The sequence below is a fragment of the Peromyscus californicus genome, unplaced genomic scaffold, assembly GCF_007827085.1.
Source record: "Peromyscus californicus insignis strain IS unplaced genomic scaffold, ASM782708v3 Scaffold_18__1_contigs__length_77618521, whole genome shotgun sequence".
Lineage (NCBI taxonomy): Eukaryota > Metazoa > Chordata > Mammalia > Rodentia > Cricetidae > Peromyscus > Peromyscus californicus.
The window spans coordinates 12,220,414-12,238,968 of record NW_026294480.1 but is presented as its reverse complement, the minus strand read 5'-3'; the positions used below and the strand labels follow the sequence as shown (position 1 = coordinate 12,238,968).

The 18,555-nt window shown below is 48.4% G+C and overlaps 1 protein-coding gene across 1 annotated transcript in view; it reads left to right on the top strand.

The window, feature by feature from the left end:
* The window catches only part of Ankh (ANKH inorganic pyrophosphate transport regulator), a 139,131-nt gene that overhangs the window by 107,951 nt on the left and 12,625 nt on the right, over positions 1-18,555 (top strand). Inside the window, exons 7-8 of the mRNA XM_052743047.1 lie at positions 1,208-1,300; positions 4,906-5,001. Coding sequence (XP_052599007.1) covers positions 1,208-1,300; positions 4,906-5,001 — 189 coding nt within the window. The remainder of the gene's footprint in view (positions 1-1,207; positions 1,301-4,905; positions 5,002-18,555) is intronic.

Genomic DNA, 18,555 nt, shown 5'->3' with positions numbered 1-18,555 from the left:
AAACAGAGCCAATGGTTATTACATATTGTGTGCTTATGTCTCGAACATTTGTGTGCATTTCAGTCATTCCCCACCAGGCCTGAGTGATTAATATTACCAGGGCCATTCCTGTGGAGAAACAGAGATGGGAGTCCAACAGAGGGAGGGTTCCCACCTCACACAGGAGTGACAGGGAGGTTTGGATCTAGGTGTGCCTAATCACGATGTACTTTTACGTTATGCCACGCCACACCACACCACACCAAGTTTCCCCCCATAGCTGTGGACTGCATCATGTCCTTGTGTGCTGGGCACAGTTGCTCGGTCTGTTAAAACAAATGAAGCCTGACTTCCTCTTTCACCAGTGAGTTAAGACACTGACCGCCAGAGTGTGGCCCTAGATGCCAAATTTTCATTTTTCTCCTTTTCATTCATGCAAGAAACAAAAAGTCTTTTCATGGAAACCTGTCCGTAGCCTTTCCTGGATGGGATATTTATTGATGGTACTGAATTAAAATTCTGAGTTGGGCCACAAGGACAGAGCAGCCTGACACGTGTTGAGTTTGAAAGACAGTGGCATGAAGTCACTGACAAACAGGTCCACCACTTGGAAGAACAGCATGGAGGAGGAGAAGGGGAGCCAACCCAAGACTCTGCTCCTGGTGTAGGGAATAGTGTGGACCAGAGTCCAGATCACCAGCGTCTGCCTGTGATCCAGAGCACGGGAAGCAGAAGTGTGGGATCCTCTGAGCAAGCTGGCAAGCCAGATGAATGAGCTCTAGGTCCCAGTGAGAAACCCTCCCTCAATATGTAAGGTGGAGAGCAACTGAAGAAGACACCCAGTGTCAACCTGGCCGACACACGCGCACACGCCACACATATACCACACATGTGTGAACATACACTTGCATACGATGCACACATGCAAAACACCACATGAGGTTGTGATTGACTCGGGAGCTTGGTTAGGCCCCAGTGGAAAAAGCCAAGAATCCGGAGTCTGAGGAAACTGGATTGAAATGTTGGCGTTTTAAGCAAGGGATCTGGCCTGATCTTCATTCAGTTCATGGGAAACACTTCCCTGGTATCATCTCTACTCTGTTTCAAACCATCTTGTGGCTAGTGACTACCTGGGCAGATGTGCCACTTGCCTCGTCCCCTGGCCTGGCAAACCCTGGAGGACTTCCTGCTGATGCCCACGCTAACACTGTCCATTCCTCTCTTGCAGGCAGTGGCAATTCTGACAGCTACCTACCCCGTGGGTCACATGCCATATGGCTGGTTGACAGAAATCCGTGCTGTCTATCCTGCTTTTGACAAGGTGAGACCTCGATGGCCTGGTGTCAGACACACACTTCATAACATTGCCACTTGATGGACAGGGGTCTCCGAGGACAAACACTGGGCGTTTTCCTCTGAGACTAGCAGAGGAGAGTGAGGCTTATCTTGCTGCAGATTCTGTAATGTTTTTCCAGTTGGTATTCCTGTGGTCACATTATTCCTCTTGAGTATTTTCAAGGAGGAAATAAATAATCCCCACCCCAATCAAGTTCTTCGGGCTTTGTTCCTGTGGCTTATTGTTGGTTAGTCCATGTCATACCTTGTGGATCCTGTACTAGATGTCCAAGCTGTGGGCGTGTGAGGCTGGGGCTTGAGCTCCTAGGCTCATGGCTGTCTTTCTGCGGTAGGGGGGTAGGCACAGACAGTGTCCATGTAGCAAGACTTGTTTCCTGTTTGTTTGGGGTTTTCTCTCAAGGTATATTTATTTGTGTATATGTATGTGCTATATGAGTTTATGTGCACCAGATGCAGGCAGGTGACCTCAGAGGCTAGAGGACATCAGATCCCCTGGAGTTGGGAGTTACAGGTGATTGTGAGCCACCCAGTGTGGGTGCTGGAAGCCATGTCTCCAGCTCCATACCCCACTTTTCCAGCTCAACCAAAAACCTCAGTGGTTAGCAGCTCTACCCTCCGCGATGGCTGGCCCCTCCAAGGGAGGCATCTAACCCTTTTGACCTCATCTTTGGCTTGGTGGGAACTGTCCTGCTTGCCATTTAGTAAATGTCTTTCTCACTATACTTCTCTTGTTTAAACTTACAGCCTTTTGCTCTGAAGCAAATAGCTAGCAAGGCATACTATTTATATATAGTGGTGTGTAACGTTCTAAGAGAAAAAATGGAAGAGGAACAAATAGCCTGCCACTTGTTATGTGTTTTGCCTTGATGTTTCCCTGGCAGTAGCTGAGAGTCATTGCTACCTCTATTTTCTGTTATCCAAGTAAGAGCCCAGTGAGTACAGGGAGAAAAGTCCAGGGCCAATGTCTTCAGCAGGTCAAAATGGTCCGCTGAGCTCTGGTTCCTAACTGTACTTCACCTGCTTCCTCATCCTCCCCTAGCTCTCACTCCAACTTCCTGTGGGCACAAAAGGCCCGTGGAGTCATGCAAACAAGGCCAGGCCAGAGGTTTTGAAACTGTTCCATTTTACTCACACTACCAGCTCTGAAAGATCTCCTTTGATTGTCTTTTAGGAAGGCCAGACTTGTAGAATATATAGGTTCCAAGAAAGGTACCCAACTCCTTCCACTCCACATCACACTCTAAGCCCAGGGCATTCCCCAAGTCTAGACAAAGACCACCATTAGTCTACCACCCTACACACACACACACACACACACACACACACACACACACACACACACACACACACACTGTTCTCACCTCCATGACAGCATTCTTCCATACTGCCCAGCCTCCTGCTGTTCCTCCATTTCCGTTCCCCTTCTTTTCCTGGGTACACATACTCATCAGAAAGCCTGACTCCCCTCTCAACTGCAGGGGTCCCTCCAGGGATCCTCGCATGAGACGACCAGCTAGCGGTCTTATGCAGGCCAGTGCTGCTGTAGCCCTCCCTTAGGAGTCTGTTGGTTCCTGCCCACCACCAGTGACAGACATCTGGGTGCAGCAGCAGCATGAAGAGTTTCTCCTAGGTAGTATTTTTAGTTGATTCCTATAGACACCTGAGACAGTGTGAGGTCTGGGTCGCTTTAAGAGAGGGACCTTCTGTTTAGTGAGTTAATGCAACCTACAGATAGAATCACTGCTTTCATTTCAAGGAACGTGTGCAGTAAGTCCTAGAAAACAAACACAGATGTCAGTCTTTGCTAAATTCCAATTCTCCCTTTGGTTAATGAGATTATATAATGCAACTTAAAGACAAGGGCAGGCACTGAAATGGGTGAGCTCTTGCCTGGGACTGTCCCATCTGAAACTGGTTTCGGCTGCCTTATAATAATAAAACTTCAACAGTACCACACTCTCTGTCTTCAGCAGGAGCACCCAAGAAAAACATTGTTTTGCTCTTAATCACAGAGGTTAGAAGCTTTGAAAATTTTCCTTTAATAAGCCTACCTCTGGCCAGAAACTGGAGTTACTTGGGATCCTTTTCAAGCCTCACCCATTGTTCCCACACATTCCAGTGAGTAATCCCAAGCCGTATTTGGGAATGCCATCTGGCCACCAATATCTTAGACCCCTCTGTCTGAGTGGGCTCCCAGGGTTCCCTGTCTGACTGTTGTAGTCTTTGACCTCTCTGTGGGTTCTAGAAGAGCTTGAAAACTGTAGTGCTTCTAACTAATATAAAACACGTGTGCAAATTCTCAGGTTTTTTTTGGTTGGTATCTATCAAAGAGTTCACCAGGCAAGTAAAATGGAACTATTTCTCTAATGCTGGTGTGCCAGCTCATTTCAACCACATCTGCAGAGATATGTATGTGCTTTCTTACAATGCCCTGCCAGAGTCCTCACACCGGCCATCAGCATAGGCTAAGTGTGTTTGGATGAGGTTGCCTGATTTCCACCGTGTACCTCCCTCCCCAGCCCCCTTAAGCCGATGTGGAGCCAGGTGTCATGGATAGCTTTTGTCTGTCAGCTCTGGAGCTAAGGTGATCTAGAATGGAGCAGGGTTCTTCCCTGATTTCCTTGGGGGGAGGCCAGATCCTCACGTTCATTGGGAGCATGCTTGGCGGTGGGCTGGGACAGCCTCAGCAGGCCTCCTCCCCCTGTACTTCCTGGTGACCTGTGAGAGGATTTATGAACTACCTGCTTACAGGATTTGCTTACAATTCAGGGTAGCCAATGCTCTTTGAGATCCTGTTCTGTTTAAGGAAGAGTACAAACTGCTTCTGGGCCAGAGAGTGGGCAAGATATGCAGTATTTAATCTCAGGGGTGCACAGGGGTCTGAAAATGTGCGGACACATTGTCTACCCAAACAGCTCCATTGTCGTCAGGAGTGAGGCCAAGAAACTGTCTCTAAGTCAAAGGTTACAGAGGCTTCCCCCAGCAGATGGTCTGGGAAGGGGATGGGCCTTCAGGAGAGGGGTATTTTGAAAACCAGGAGATCCAGCAAAGGGAGGAAAGATAGATGTGTGGATGTAGGAGGAGAGCAAGGAGTCCTGTTTGGGATGCAGGGGGAGAAATATCGGTGGGAAGGTGTGTCTGGGGTCCCGGGCAGGCCTTTAAGTGCTCAGGGAAAGTTTTATCCCTTTGGTAGGGAGGAGAGGACCCCAGAGGTCAGGGAGCTATGGCATTTAAGGAGACACCAACCCAGGTGGCCAGGCACAAGATCTGCTGAAGCCAAAAGGGGACGCATGAGTCAGGAAGCAGGCTTCAGAGCCAAGGCCCTTCGGGGTGAGCTGGCAGCCTGGTGCCAAGGGCAGAGGACTGAATGAGCCCAGAGTTGCCTCTGGTTAATGTTTCTGGGCAGGAACCTGACAGCTGCTTCAGAGACCCGATGTGACAGCCATCTTCCAAGCTGTCACTTGAAATCCATCCTTGAGGCCCGTCAAATAAAAGAAGGTGCTTTCTGTGACCTGGGGGCCCAGCCAAGGATAAGCCAGCCTTGTCATCACTGCCGTTCTCTCTTCCCAGAATAACCCCAGCAATAAACTGGCGAACACAAGCAACACGGTCACCTCAGCCCACATCAAAAAGTTCACCTTTGTCTGCATGGCGCTGTCGCTGACGGTAAGGGGAGAGTGGGGATGTGGGGACAGTGCATGCTCTCCCTCTTTCTCAGTGTGAGCGGCTCTGTTCACAGAGAGGGAAAATGCCATCTTCGAAGAAAGAATCGTGTATACCATGCTGTGATACTTGGCCATCTTAGTTAATGACGGATTGTTGTTCAAGACCATGGGCTCTAGGAATAAAAGTATTTCCATTGCTTCCGAGGCCCACAGACATGATCAAGAAAGGCAGCTTTAAGTTGAATAATACTCTTGTCTATTTTTTTTGTGTGTATGTGTATATGAATATCCTCTTCCTGGACCTCTTTCTATCTTCCTTACTTATTTCTCATTTAGCCTCAACATGATGATTCAACTAGTGTGGCTAACCAGCTTGCCCCAAGGGATCCCCTGCATCCATCTCCCAAGTGCCAGGATTACAGATAGCTGGCATAGCCATCCACTTAGTTTGCAGGCATTGCCTGTTTCTAGGAATTGAATGTAGGGCACTGCGTATGCTAGGTGAGCTCCCTGTCTTGGAGCTATACCCCTATCCCAGTATTCTTCTCTTGCTACATAATTTCCAATTCATCTTTTAAACTTCCAGTCAACTTTGTAAACACCACTGCCCTTTCCCAAACTTAACTAGTAGTATTTTATTTTCTCTAGTAGAAATTCCTTTCCTAATTACATTGTACCGATATAACTGACTAATTTGGCCATATTCTGGGGGCCTCTCCTGAGTTCCAAAACCTCTGCATGAATTCAGAAGACAGGGCTGTGAATAAGAGAGAACACCACTGAGCCACTGGTGTCTGGGTACACTTTCTTTTTTTAAGCGGAGTCTCACTCTGTAACCATGACTGGCCTGGAACTCACTATGTAGACCAGGCTGGCCTAGAATTCACTGCGATTTGCCTGCCTCTGCCTCCTAGGAGCTGGGTGCACGTTCTTAAGCAAACAACACATCCCAGCTTTAACAAGTTGCCATGTGGAAAATAATATTCAGAAAATATGAGGGAAAGGGCTCAGGCTGTAAAAGCCAAAAGACATACTATGCAATTTAAGATTGATAGTTTAAACATTTACTAAAGGCAGGGAAGAGCAAACCAATTTACATGGTAGCTGTGCCATGTGATTGCTAAGGGATTAAAGAATACGGCTCCTTTGAACTTAGCTCGGTTTTCCTTTATTGCTGCGGCTATGCTACTCCTAAAATCCTACAGAACTTCATTTCGATCTATACATACTATATAATGACTGCGCAGTCATCATTAACCACCAGTACAGAGGCAAAGGGCTGGAGTATCTTCCTGAGATGGGGAAGACAGTAACTGCCACCTTCACCATAGTCCTAAGAACCATTTAGCTTGATGAGGAGTGTTGATCATCCTTGAAAAGCAAGCCCTAAATGTGTTTCAAGCCTCCAGCGGCCACTCAAAACCTACAGCTCTCTCTCTGGTCCAGCACCTGGATAGTGTGTGGCAGGGACAAGCCAGGGCATATGCTCACAAAGCCTCTGGGACCACTGAGTCATACCGTCATGTCCTCAGCACCCAGCACCACTAACACTCCCCCCCCTCCAGCCACCTGTCCCTGTGAGATGGGTGACACACACTGACCCCAAGGCTCCTAGCTAGGAGGGAATTTCTGATCACGTCTGCGCTTGGAGTGGACCAGTGACCCCAGGCGACCTGTCCCCCTGTTGGCATTTTTTTTCTTTCTTCCTATGGTGTACCAGTTTTTCCATAGTTCCCTAAAATGTTAGCAAAACACGGAATAACTTTGAAACTGCTCAAAGGGGTATTTTAGGAAAAAACCAGAGAAGTTTCTGTTCCAGGAACAGGCCTCAACTTTTGGAGACTGTTAAATGACTTGGAGTCCAAAGCTGACTTGAAGCCAGGTCCTGGGACAGCCTCATCTGCTGGGAGAGCTGACGGTTCAGGGCTGTCGTTGGGGGGGGGGGGGGGGGAGGGCTGTCATTGGCTCAGCTGCCAGAGTTCCCAGCCTGTCTTCTCTCACGTGGACATACCTTCTTGTAGCTGGAGTTGAGTGAAGGAGAACATGGCCACACTGGGTGTGAGGACAGCCTTTCCCACTGTGATTTGTAGCCAATAATTTGAACCTCTGCAAATTTGATCTTCAGCAAGTTTAAAATAATGACAGGGTTTGGAAAAATACTTGCATCTCCCAGGCAAATGTTGGTTTCTTATTTTAATGTCAGATCAAGAAAACGTGCAGGAAGAACTGGCTTAGTACGAGTCTACCTTAGAAATGGCCACGGAAGCCCTTGTTAGAAGATTTGGAGATGAACAGTTAAAACCTTTAATTTTCAGAAAAAGAAACAACTTAGGATAGTGATCCGTCCACATGCCCAGCAATAGGACCTGCCAGAGCTCAACCACCTGGAACTCTGTCCCATTAACCTCCCCAAGTCTCCAGATGAAATTGTTTCTTCAACCTGAAAAGCTACAGTATTTGAATTTGTAGCTCAGCTGTCCGTATAATAGTTCAGCCTGTTGATCCAACATCTTGGCCAGAGGAATTGTCCCTAAAAAGCACATAGAAAATGTAAAATTGGGTTTTTCTATACTGAACCTTTAGCTCTATGTGTGTGTGTGTGTGTGTGTGTGTGTGTGTGTGTGTGTGTGTGTGTGTGTGTGTACCTTTTGATATCACATGACACATTAATTCTTGCACATCTACTGGTACCCTTAAGTCTCTGACATACACAAGGCAGGTCTGCGATGTGGTTGGTCCCTAGGCCACATAACCCATCCATGATAACCCATGAGTCAACCAAGCAGTTGTCACACCTTATCTCTGGCTCCTGCTCTCTATGAAGATGTTATTCAGGGGGAATGTAAATCAGAAAAGCAACATTTGCTGTGGCGGCTCATTAGCGTCTTGCTGCTCACCCTTCGGATCACAGTTTCCAGAACTGTCTGGTCTGGAAACCGCCAGATCCAGTGAGACAAGGGAAAGGTTCGGGATCTTTAGTGGAGCTAAAGGATCCCGTTCCAATGAGTAGAGTGTTGGAGAAGTAAGTCCTTAAGAGCAAGAGGGGAGTAGACCGGGGCTAGCTATCTACAATCTAAGGGAAAGAGGACAAAAATAGACTTGAACAGCATCAAAGGATGGCTTGCCTTCTGGGAATGCTGTATTGTAGCCACCCAGGAGAGGCTGTGATCCGGACGAGAAGCCAGCCTCAAAGAACAGGTGACTGTCCATGCAGTGGCCACTCTGCCACCAGAGCCTTTCTATAGAGCCACGGCTGCTTTTACTTTTGTGTCTATTAGGTCCTGTGACAGCTAGCATGCCCTAGGAGTCTGTTTGTCTGGATAGATGATGTTATGAGCATGAGGAGAGGAAGGTGCGGAGTAGGCAATAAGGAAGACTTCCCTTGCTGAGGGAGGAAATGGCTACCTGAGCTGGAAATCCCTGCCACGTGCATGACCACAAAGTGCATCGTCGTTCCTGCTGGACTCTAGATTTGGGGCTGAAGTAAAAACTCTGACCAGAGTGGCACATGTCTCCCCAATAGTAGTGTTGGTAGGGAATAAGTATCCCCAAAAGGTGACAGACCATAGGTGTCTAGGACCCAGGTCAGCTCCATGAAAGCCAAGAAATCAGGCTGCGAAATTTACTGCATTTACTCATGAACCCAAAACTTGTTTGGGGGATCCCTTTTCCTTTGAACTCTTTCTGACACTTGTAACAGTTTGTGGTAAACAGGGGAGCCCTAACAGCTTCGGCTGCTCACAGTTGACCGGCTTCCGGCTGACTTCACAAATAGCCTTTGAAGAGCACTGGTATTTCTCCTCTCCGATTCCCTAGTGCTTTAGTTTTGGGGAGCGGGTGCCAAGAACGGGGCCCCTCTGTCCCAGGAGAAGTGGAAAGAAATCTCTGCAAAACACTGGCTTGACTGCCTTGGAGGCCTTCCCAAGCCCCTTTGTACACAGTAGGAGCAGGCACTGGTCCAGAGGGACCTTGGCAAGTGGAGCCAGGGGGGCACTTTTGTGCAGTGAACAACTTACCCAGCCATCCCAACACCCCCTGAATGCTAGATCCCACGAAAGTCAGAGAAGCAAAAAGCAAGGATCATAGAAAGGAAAGATGGAGAGACAGATGGAGAGGGTGTGGCAGGCAGAGGGGGGAGGGCTCAGCTAGTCAGAAAAAAGACAGGAGGTTGCCACAGAAAGATGGGCAGAATGGAGCCAGGCAGTGGTGGCGCATGCCTTTAATCCCAGCACTTGGGAGGCAGAGCCAGGCGGATCTCTGTGAGTTTGAGGCCAGCCTGGGCTACCGAGTCAGTTCCAGGAAAGGAGCAAAGCTACACAGAGAAACCCTGTCTCGAAAAACCAAAATAATAATAATAGTAATAATAATAATAATAATAAAGATGGGCAGAATGGCAGAGGTATGGGGACACTCAAAACAGGAGAGTGAGGAGCCCCAAACCCTGGAGCCCTCACCCACTCTTCTGGGTTTTGGAAGTCTTTCCTGTGATTGTGAACTTCAGATTCTGTGGTTGAGGTCCTCAAATATTTATTAAGCTTGGGTCTGGTCTTTCCCCAACCAGAGTCCACTCTAACGGTGATCACCTCGTTGAGGCCCCACCTGAAACACCGGTCAGATTATATATCCACCCGCTTAACACCCCCCAATGGGGATTACATTCCTATACATCACCCACTGAGATATGGCACTACCTACCAAGTCCCACTGCACAGGCTCTGTTCCATGCTCAATTTACCATTAGAGACCAGAAAAGTCCTAGAGAGAAGTGGCCGGACCAGGATCCATTTGGCTTGTCACAGGGCAAGGAAGCGGGAAGATAATTAGCTTACTATCAGGAAGCATGCCTGAAGATGCTCTGTGGCCATGAGAAAAATGGGTTTTACTAAATCCGCTTAAATACAGAAACCAAACCCATCCGGGGACACTGATGGGAGTGGTGTTTACGAAGCAGCTCTCGGCTCCAATGTGTCTGGGTCCAACCCCACTGACTGACAACCCCCAAGAAATGTCAGAGAGACTCGAGGATGTGACACCTGGCTTTCAAGGCTTTCAGGTTAGAGGTTCTTCCTGTGAGGGCTTTTCTCCTCCCCTTGAGAGCCTGAAACAGATGGATTGCCTTGCATGGAGCAGGTGGGGACCCAGCAAAAAGGAAAGTATCTCAATTCTTTGGAATATTATCTTGCTGGGCATGGTGGTGCAGAGACATACTGATCTCCGTGAGCTTAAAGCCAGCCTGTTCTACATAGAAACTTACCTCAAAATACAGGGCTGGAGGTGTGGCTACTTGATAAGATGCTTGCCTAGCCACACAAAGCTCTAGCTTTGATCTCCAGCACTGGGTACAGTGACATATGCCTATAATCCAGCACTCCACAGGTGGAAACAGAGAGGGTCAGAAGTTCAGGTCATCATCCTTGGTTATATAATGAGTTCAAGGCCAGCCCGGATTATATGAGACTTCAAAAAGATAAAAAAAAAAAAAATTATCTCAAAAATCTACCAAATAAGCTTAGGATAAAACCAGCCCAATAAAGACCCAGAGTGCCTGGTCCAAATGCTAAGTTGCCGCTGGAAACGTTTGCTGAAGTGAGAGATGATTTGGTTCAGGAACAATCTGAAAGAATCAGCCCCCTCTTGGGTCAGCAGAGGGGTGCTGGCTTGCTCTGCCAGGGCCTCAGCATGACCGAGTGCAGCCACTCTTGGAATCCAGGCTGGAGAGGGACGCTCCCCCAGGCTTTGTTCCATGCCTTCTGTTCTAAGGGCTCTGGATCAGATGGGCCACTAGTCCAGACCCAATAAAGAGCTCTGAATAGTGCCATGAAATTGTTCTTGGGGATCTTGTCATCCCTTCTGAGCCCCCAAAGAACCACCGGACTAAAAAATAGCATATGTGATAAGTGACAAGAAAATCTGCTTGCCAGTCACTGAAAGCTGCCAGAGCCTCTCTCTGTGTAGAAGGGGATCTTAACTGATATCTCTGAAGAAGGCATGGACCCTCAGCAAGACATTGAAGCATGTAGGATCCACCAGGATGACCTCATTTCAAAATCCTTCATTTAATCACACCTGTTACCAGAGAAAGTATATTCAGTAGTTGTGGGGATTAGGGGCTATATATTACCTCTGGGTGGTCCGTATACCTCCAACTACAGGTACTAATGGGTACTTTAGAGAAAAATAAAATACAGTCATCTCTCCTTACCCACAGATTTTCCTTCTGCGGTTTCAGCTACCTGTGGTCAACCACAGCCCCAAAATATGATATGGAAAGTTCCAGAGAGTTTTTAACTACGATTCTGAGTAGCATAATGAAATCCCATGCCGTCTTGTTCATTCCTGCCTAGGACGTGAATCTACCCTTTGTGCGGTGCTGCCACTCTGCATGCGTTACAGGCATGTTAGTCACTGCCAGGGTTAACCTTGTCAGCTTCAGTAGCTTGAGAAACACCTGGGTGATTATTACCACACACCTCTGGGTGTGTCTGAGAGCATTTCTCCAGAGGGGAAGGGAGGGAGGAAGACCTGTCCTGAATCTAGGCAGCACCGTGACATGGGCTGGGACCCCAGGTGGAATGAAAGGGGGAAATCTCCGGTGCATACGGGCCTTCTCTCAGCTTCCTGGCCCCTGTGATGGGAGTTGCTCTTCCTGCCACCCCTCCCCAGCTGTGATAGACTGAAACCTCTGGAGCGGTGGCCAAAATAAGCCTTTCCTCCCGTTGAGTGCGATCTCTCTAGCATTTGATTGTAGCAATGTGTGGCCATGCTAGACGATCACTTAGTAGTGGCCAAGTCACGTGTGAGGTTGAATGCTCTTGGCAGATCACATCGCAGTGATTTTGTACATGTCATATTCTTGAATTATTGTAGGTCTGTGTCACAGGCCTGTGTCGTTCCCCTCCACTGATCTTACCACACTGGTACTCTCCCACAGCATCACAGGAGGGGTGAGCACAGTACAGTGAGGTATTTTGAGAGAGGCCACCCTGACATAAGTATCGTCAGGACACCATGACACAACAGCTTGTGTTGTTGCAATAGGCCAGACTATCGTGTTTATTAGTTGTTAATCGCCTACTTTTTTATTTATAAGTTGAACTCTGTGTTAGGTATATAGGCACAGGAAAAATCGGTGTATGTAGGGTTTGGTACTAAGTATGGTTTTACACATCCCCCAAGGTTCCCGGGGTGTGTCCCTGGAGAATAAAAAGGAGCTCTTATGAAAGGAAAGAAGGTAACAGACGTGGTATTGTTGGAAATAAGCTCAGGGTCGCAAAGGAAGAGATGACCACTCCAATTGCAGAGTCTGGACGAGGCAAACTCCATCTTGAGCTGGGGAAGAGCAAACACACACCAGGGCAGGAAGTGCGCCTGGTTTCTATCTAACTCAGGGGCTGGCTGAGCCTTTTCCTCCATTGGCTGCGGGGGGGGGGGGGGGGGGGGGGGGGGGGGGGGGGGGGGGGGGGGGGGGACGACACGACACCTCACAATCGTATTCACTTGGCTGGTTTGGAAAGAATTGGTGCACAGGAAATGAAGGAGGAACAGGAAATGGGTCACTGCTCCAAACCATCAGCTTCCTAGAGTAAAGCAGTGGGATTATTGGGTGAGGAGGGTCAGACATTTGCGTAAAAGTCTTAAAGCATGGGATTTAAAAGTAACTGAATTTCTTGTCCTAAACACAAATTTTATAGTATTCAATACAATAAAATATCAGATTCATATTTGATATTTCTTACAGCATGTTGTTCAGGATGTCACAGAGGACTGTCTTGAGGACCACGTAAATACCAGGAGAATGTGCAAAAGCCTATTTCCCTATTAGCCCATGACATTTTCTTTTATTTTTCCTTGTAGCTCTTCTGAGAAAATGAAACACAAACTATAAATCAGGTCTGACCTGGCCAAGTCATCTTTGACTTAGAGTTTTCGTTAACTTAAGACCGACCGCAAGTGTTTATGAATTAGCCATGGGGCACCAGAATAAGCCTGAGCCCAGTAAATCCAGGCAGCCATATTATTTTGGCAGTCCAGAACTGGCCCCTCGTGGAATCCTCCTTTGGGATCCTAGTGGGCTCCAGCCATCTCCAGAAGTCGCTGTCACTTGGGAGTTTTTCAGCAAGTTGACGGCATGATCTGAGCCTCTGAATGTTATCACAGAATGCTCCGAATCCCTCCCGTCTGGCCTTCAGATCCTCTCATGCTGTCTGTACACCTTTTCCGGCTTTAAGTCTGTTCTGTGCCCTGGTCTGGTGCACACTGCCACAGCCTGAACAGTTTAAAGAGAGCAGATAGTGTAGCCTCTGGGGAGAAGGGGGCAGCCACGCACCTCCTGAGGCCCTTCTTGGGTCTTTTTGCCAATCCAAACCTGAACTCACTCCACAGCCAGCTGGTCTCTCAAGCCCCAATGCCAGAAGGCACATGAGTGCCATCGCAGCAGAGGCCACCCAGAACTGAGGAGGAGGGCGTTTGGTACTCTGAAAATCTTAGTCCAAAAGCCTTAGAATTTCAGGCTTCAGAGCAACGGGATCTGCTCTGTCAGATCTTCCTTTGACACATGCATCCTTCTCGTGAGTCACAGATTACCTCCAGTGCTGATTGATAGGCTCAGTGTGACCTCATACCGGTGGGCTCAGTGGATTCAAAGATGTAGGAGCGCCGGGCGGTGGTGGCTCACGCCTTTAATCCCAGCACTCGTGAGGCAGAGCCAGGTGAATCTCTGTGAGTTCGAGGCCAGCCTGGGCTACCAAGTGAGTTCCAGGAAAGGCGCAAAGCTATATAGAGAAACCCTGTCTTGAAAAACCAAAAAAAAAAAGATATAGGAGCTCTGCCTCTGCACCCCCAATTGGCCTCCACCTTTGAAAGGTAGCAAGGTCACCTCCATGTTGATATCCACAGTATCTGATTCCCTAGGAGAGCCAGGCAGCCACCTGCTCCTGAGGTCTGCCTGTGCGCCTGAGTCACACACCACGGGTAGATAGAGAGGCACAGGGACCAAAATGCCCAGGTTAGGAGTCAGAAGCTGGGATCAGGGTCTGCACAGCAGCATCTCCTGTCTTCAGTGTCCCCGTCTCAGAGCTATTGACCATAATTCAGGAGCTGCCTGACTCCCCATTTTGTCTTCTGTCTTGGGCTCAATAGGTAGAGTCGTCTATATGCTGGTCACATCAGGACCACCTCCTCTCTGGTAGCATCCCATTGTTCCTGACTAGACAATGGCCACACCCAAGCTGTGAAAGATTCGAAACCACTCCCTTCCCGTGGTTGTGTTTTTGGTGGCCTCTTGGTCCAGATTAGCCGTGGAGCTCCTAGGCATGACCCGGTCTTACCTCTTGGTTGCTAAACTGCCCCACTGCACAGCTGTCACTCAGCTGTCCTGGGCGATGCTGGGGCCTGTCCCAGCCTTGGTACCATGCTGACCCTTTGTCTAGAACAAAGGCTGCCTGTGTCAGCCTTTGTTTCAGCTGTCCGCCCCTCCCCCGCACCGTGAGGCGGAGACCGCTGCCTCATTGTTCCCATTATCCTGCTGAAGAAAATGACTCCCTTGTGCACAGGGGCAGGAATGATGGGGCAGAAGGTAAATGAACAGAGGTTGCAGCTCTCTCATACCAAGGCACAGGATGGGGTTCTTTCCAGTGCCTTAGGGCATCCTGGAAAGGGGCGGGGTGGGGGGCTGAGTCCCCGTCACAGGGTGTGATAGTGGCGCCGGTCCAGCATTGGATGGGGAGAGGTAACTGAGCAGAGTTTGTTCCCACCAAACCGTTTCCCTTCCCTCCCCTCCACGCTTCTCTCTGGAAGCTGACAGGGTCTGGCTTTTTAATTCCACACCCCTAGCAGATTTAGGAGATTGATTTGTGGGAGAGATTCAGAAAATGTTAAATAATTAAAATGGGTCCCCAAGCCCTCTTCATAATAGACGGTGAATATCCACATGTGCTATGAAAAAACAGACGTCAAGATTGCTATGCTGTTACGAGACAGTTTTAATTTTTTGAACTTTTTTTCCTTTTTCTCTAAATTTGATGGCATTTACGTATATGTACTCTGTGTGTTTGTATGTGTGGGGGCACAGGTGTATGCAGATACGTGTGTATGTGTGTGTGTTCACATGGAGTTGATGTCAAATGTCTTGCTCGATTGCTCTCTACTTAGTTTTTAGATAATTTTTATTTTAATATTATGTGTATTAGTATTTGCCTGGGCACCCCATGCATGCAGTGCCCTCAGAGGACAGAAGAGGGCATTGCATCCCTTGGCACTGGACTTACAGGTGGTTTAGAGCACCCAGGTGGGTGTTGGGAATTGAACTTGGCTCCTCTGAAAGGGGAGCTGGTGCGTTAACTGTTGAGCCAACTCTCCAACTCCAAAGGTTTTGTGTTTCTTTCTTTCTTTGTTGTTTTTGAGATTAGATTTCATTATGTAGCCCTGGTTGTCCTGGAACTTACTTTGTAGTCCAGGCTGGCCTCAAACTCACAAAGATCCACTCACGGCCTCTGCCTCCTGAGTGCTGGGATTAGTCATGTGCCACCACCATGGGCTACTTTATTTTTTGAGGCAGTATCTCCTGCTGGGCTAGAGCTGGCCAGTTCCAGCCAGTCTAGTCAGGCAGTTTTTACCAGAGATCCCCTGTCTTTGCCTCCCAAGTGTTGAGATTCCAGGTAGCCAACAGGCATCCCCATCTATAGGTGGGTGCCTGTTATCTAACTCTGGTCCCCAGGCTCACACAGCAGGAGCTCTACCCACTGATCCATTTCCCCAGCCCCTAAGAAAACGTCTTAAGTGTAGTAAACGACACATAATCTAAAGTTACCATCTTGTCCACTGTGCTGCTACAGAGAGGTACATTCCCATGGTTGCACCATACCCCCAACGATAGAACTCTTGTTCGGCTGAACTGAGTCTGTGTGCACCATGCCCCTCCCCCTAAGCCTCAAATTCTGAGTTGATTGTTAAGTCAGCAAGGAAAAGCTACGCTGAAGCTAAAGTGTGGAACTTTCTGGACATCCTTCAGCTCTGGTAAGAACTGGAATCAAACGTGCTGTAGATAACAGCCTGTGGAGCGGGCAGGTGTGTGGCACCCAGTACCCTCTCTGTGCTTGGTGCATGGCGCCCCCTGCTGTTAGACATGTTAGACATTAGTCTTTCCTCCATGTAGTACTACTGTGTGACTCAGGGATGTCTCCAAGACACGTGCTTTTGACTGTCTCATCAAACCTCAGTCAGAGGAATGGTTTTCATCTTCTTACTCTATAGAAAAACAGGGATTATAAAACTCCATCCGAAGATGCTTATTTTTATTTTATTATTATTATTTTTTTTACCATGAATATGCTTGAAAAGGAAATGGTAGCATCCACGTCTTCACCAGTTATTCATGACAGATGTGGAATACCTGTGATGGCCAGCAGGCCAGATGGAGACTATCAGGTGCAACGTCAGCGTCTTCTTATCCTATGCTTTTTTCAGCTCTCCAGCACAGAAACCCAAGATGTTTCCGGGATGCGTATGACCGGCTGCTGTATTCAGCGGGCCGACACTTGGCCAGCCTGACCTTACAGAAGTCCCTACCTCTCCACACTGTAGGCTGCTGTCAGTCATCCTTCCTCCCAGGGTTCCCCACCTGTGTCCTTCTCCTTCCGGGTGGAGTACCTGTCCCAAAGCCGCCACCTCCCGCTGTCCTTTTCAGGTGCTGTCTCTTGTGATTTTTCATGAAGTTGCCCTTCTGCAGATGCTTAGCAGTTCCCTGGGATGTGGTAGTCACTCCAGCCTTGCCCCCTGTCCTTCCACGGTGCTCATCCCCATGAGGCAGTCCTACCCGTTACTTTCGCACGCTACTGTTACTAGACATTTCCACGCTGGCAAGACGTCATGGCTTTCTACTTCAGATCTGAGATGTGCACACAAGACATTGGCTGCTGAAACTGAGCCCTTGGCTTCCTTTGGACGCCTCCTCCCTCCCAAACATGACTTCTCGTGTCCCTGACAAAATATACACGAAGACCCATTTTTCTGCAAAGATATAAACAGGGATCTGTTTTATTTAAAAACTGTTTCTGGTTGGTGGGGAAGTGGGGGATACCAGGGTGTCTTTGAACTAGAGGGAGCATCTCTTAGCTTTTGTTGTGTATAGTTTGAGGGGTGAGGATCCTGGAAGCTCAGTGGCCACCAGAGCTACCCTGGCTTCTTGTCTTGTGAATCTGAGCAATGAAATTCACAGGCCACAGGGGGTGATTTCAGGAAGAATTACTTTACTTGAGGGGGCTTAAGAGAGGAAGAAGACAGCTGTACCGGAGGGTCCCAGGGAGGGGCGGGCCCTTAGCCACACAGCTGTGGAGTCATAATGCTTCACTGATGGAGGGGAAGGGAAGGGAAGGGTTGTCAGTCCAGTTCCTTGCAGCCGTGGCTGTGGCCTGAGTGTGTCTTCCTGGCAAGAGTGCTCCTTCAGGGAAACAGCCGACCCCTTACTGGCTTCTCAAAGCCTCTGGCCGCGACAGAACCAAGGACATTTTTGGCTTTGACCTTCCTTTTCTGGCATCTCTGGGCTCCAGCTAGGAGGCTAAGAAAGAAAGTGGCCACTTTTCTTTGGGGGTCTTTTTACCCTTAACTGCCTAGCCAAATTCTACCACCCTTTCTCATCAATATTTCTGGGGAAACTGTGGGCAAATACAAACATGGAAATGAAGTCAGTCCTGACCCCAACGTATCTAAATGAGTGGGATCCACTAGTGATGTTTGTTGGAGTCCCAGGAAGCCACTTGGATCAGTAGAAGCAGACAGGGATGAACTAAGGGTATCCAGCCACACACGGAAGCACTGCGTCCACAGCCCGACTTTCTCACTGAAGGAAGCCGGCGTTGACTGCCTTTCTGGGTTAAACCTTTATGTCAGTATGAACCAATCCCAACTCAGCACACAGGTCCTCTAAGGAGGGTGGTGCTCACAGCAGTCCTATAAGGGCGGGTACCATCCCATCTAGAAAATGAAGGTGCTGAGGCATTTTCGCCTGGAAGCAAAATACAAAGAAACAGTGGCTGGAATTCACCCCGGGCGGCTGGGACTCGGTACTAGTTACTGCTAACACCTCATTACTGAGCTGAACTCCTGATCTGTGTCTTTAAGCACTGGCCTCCCAGTGGGGGAGTTCAACCCAGTTGCACATCTGTTCTTTCTAGTAAATGCTCTAAATAACAATGATGCCCTGGACCAGGCATTTTAATTCAGGACAGCTGTATGCATTTTACTTCTTTCTAACTTCAGGAGATCAGAATTTCTCCTTGACTGCTAATTCTAGTTATTAGGCCATGGAGAAAACTTTGTGAATTCCTGAAATGTAGAACCATCAGTTTAAGGAAATTCAAAAGCCAGATCACTGTGCAACACTGTCTGTAGAGCAGAGGGCTCAGGACAACCAACAATGGATGCACCTCTCTCTTACCCCACAGAAGCTTTGTGTGTTCTGAATTGAAGTGCCAATGGGGAACAGCTGGCTTCTCAAATCCTATAAACGAAACTTCACCATTGTTGACCTTGACTTTGATCACATGACCCAGGAATGCTG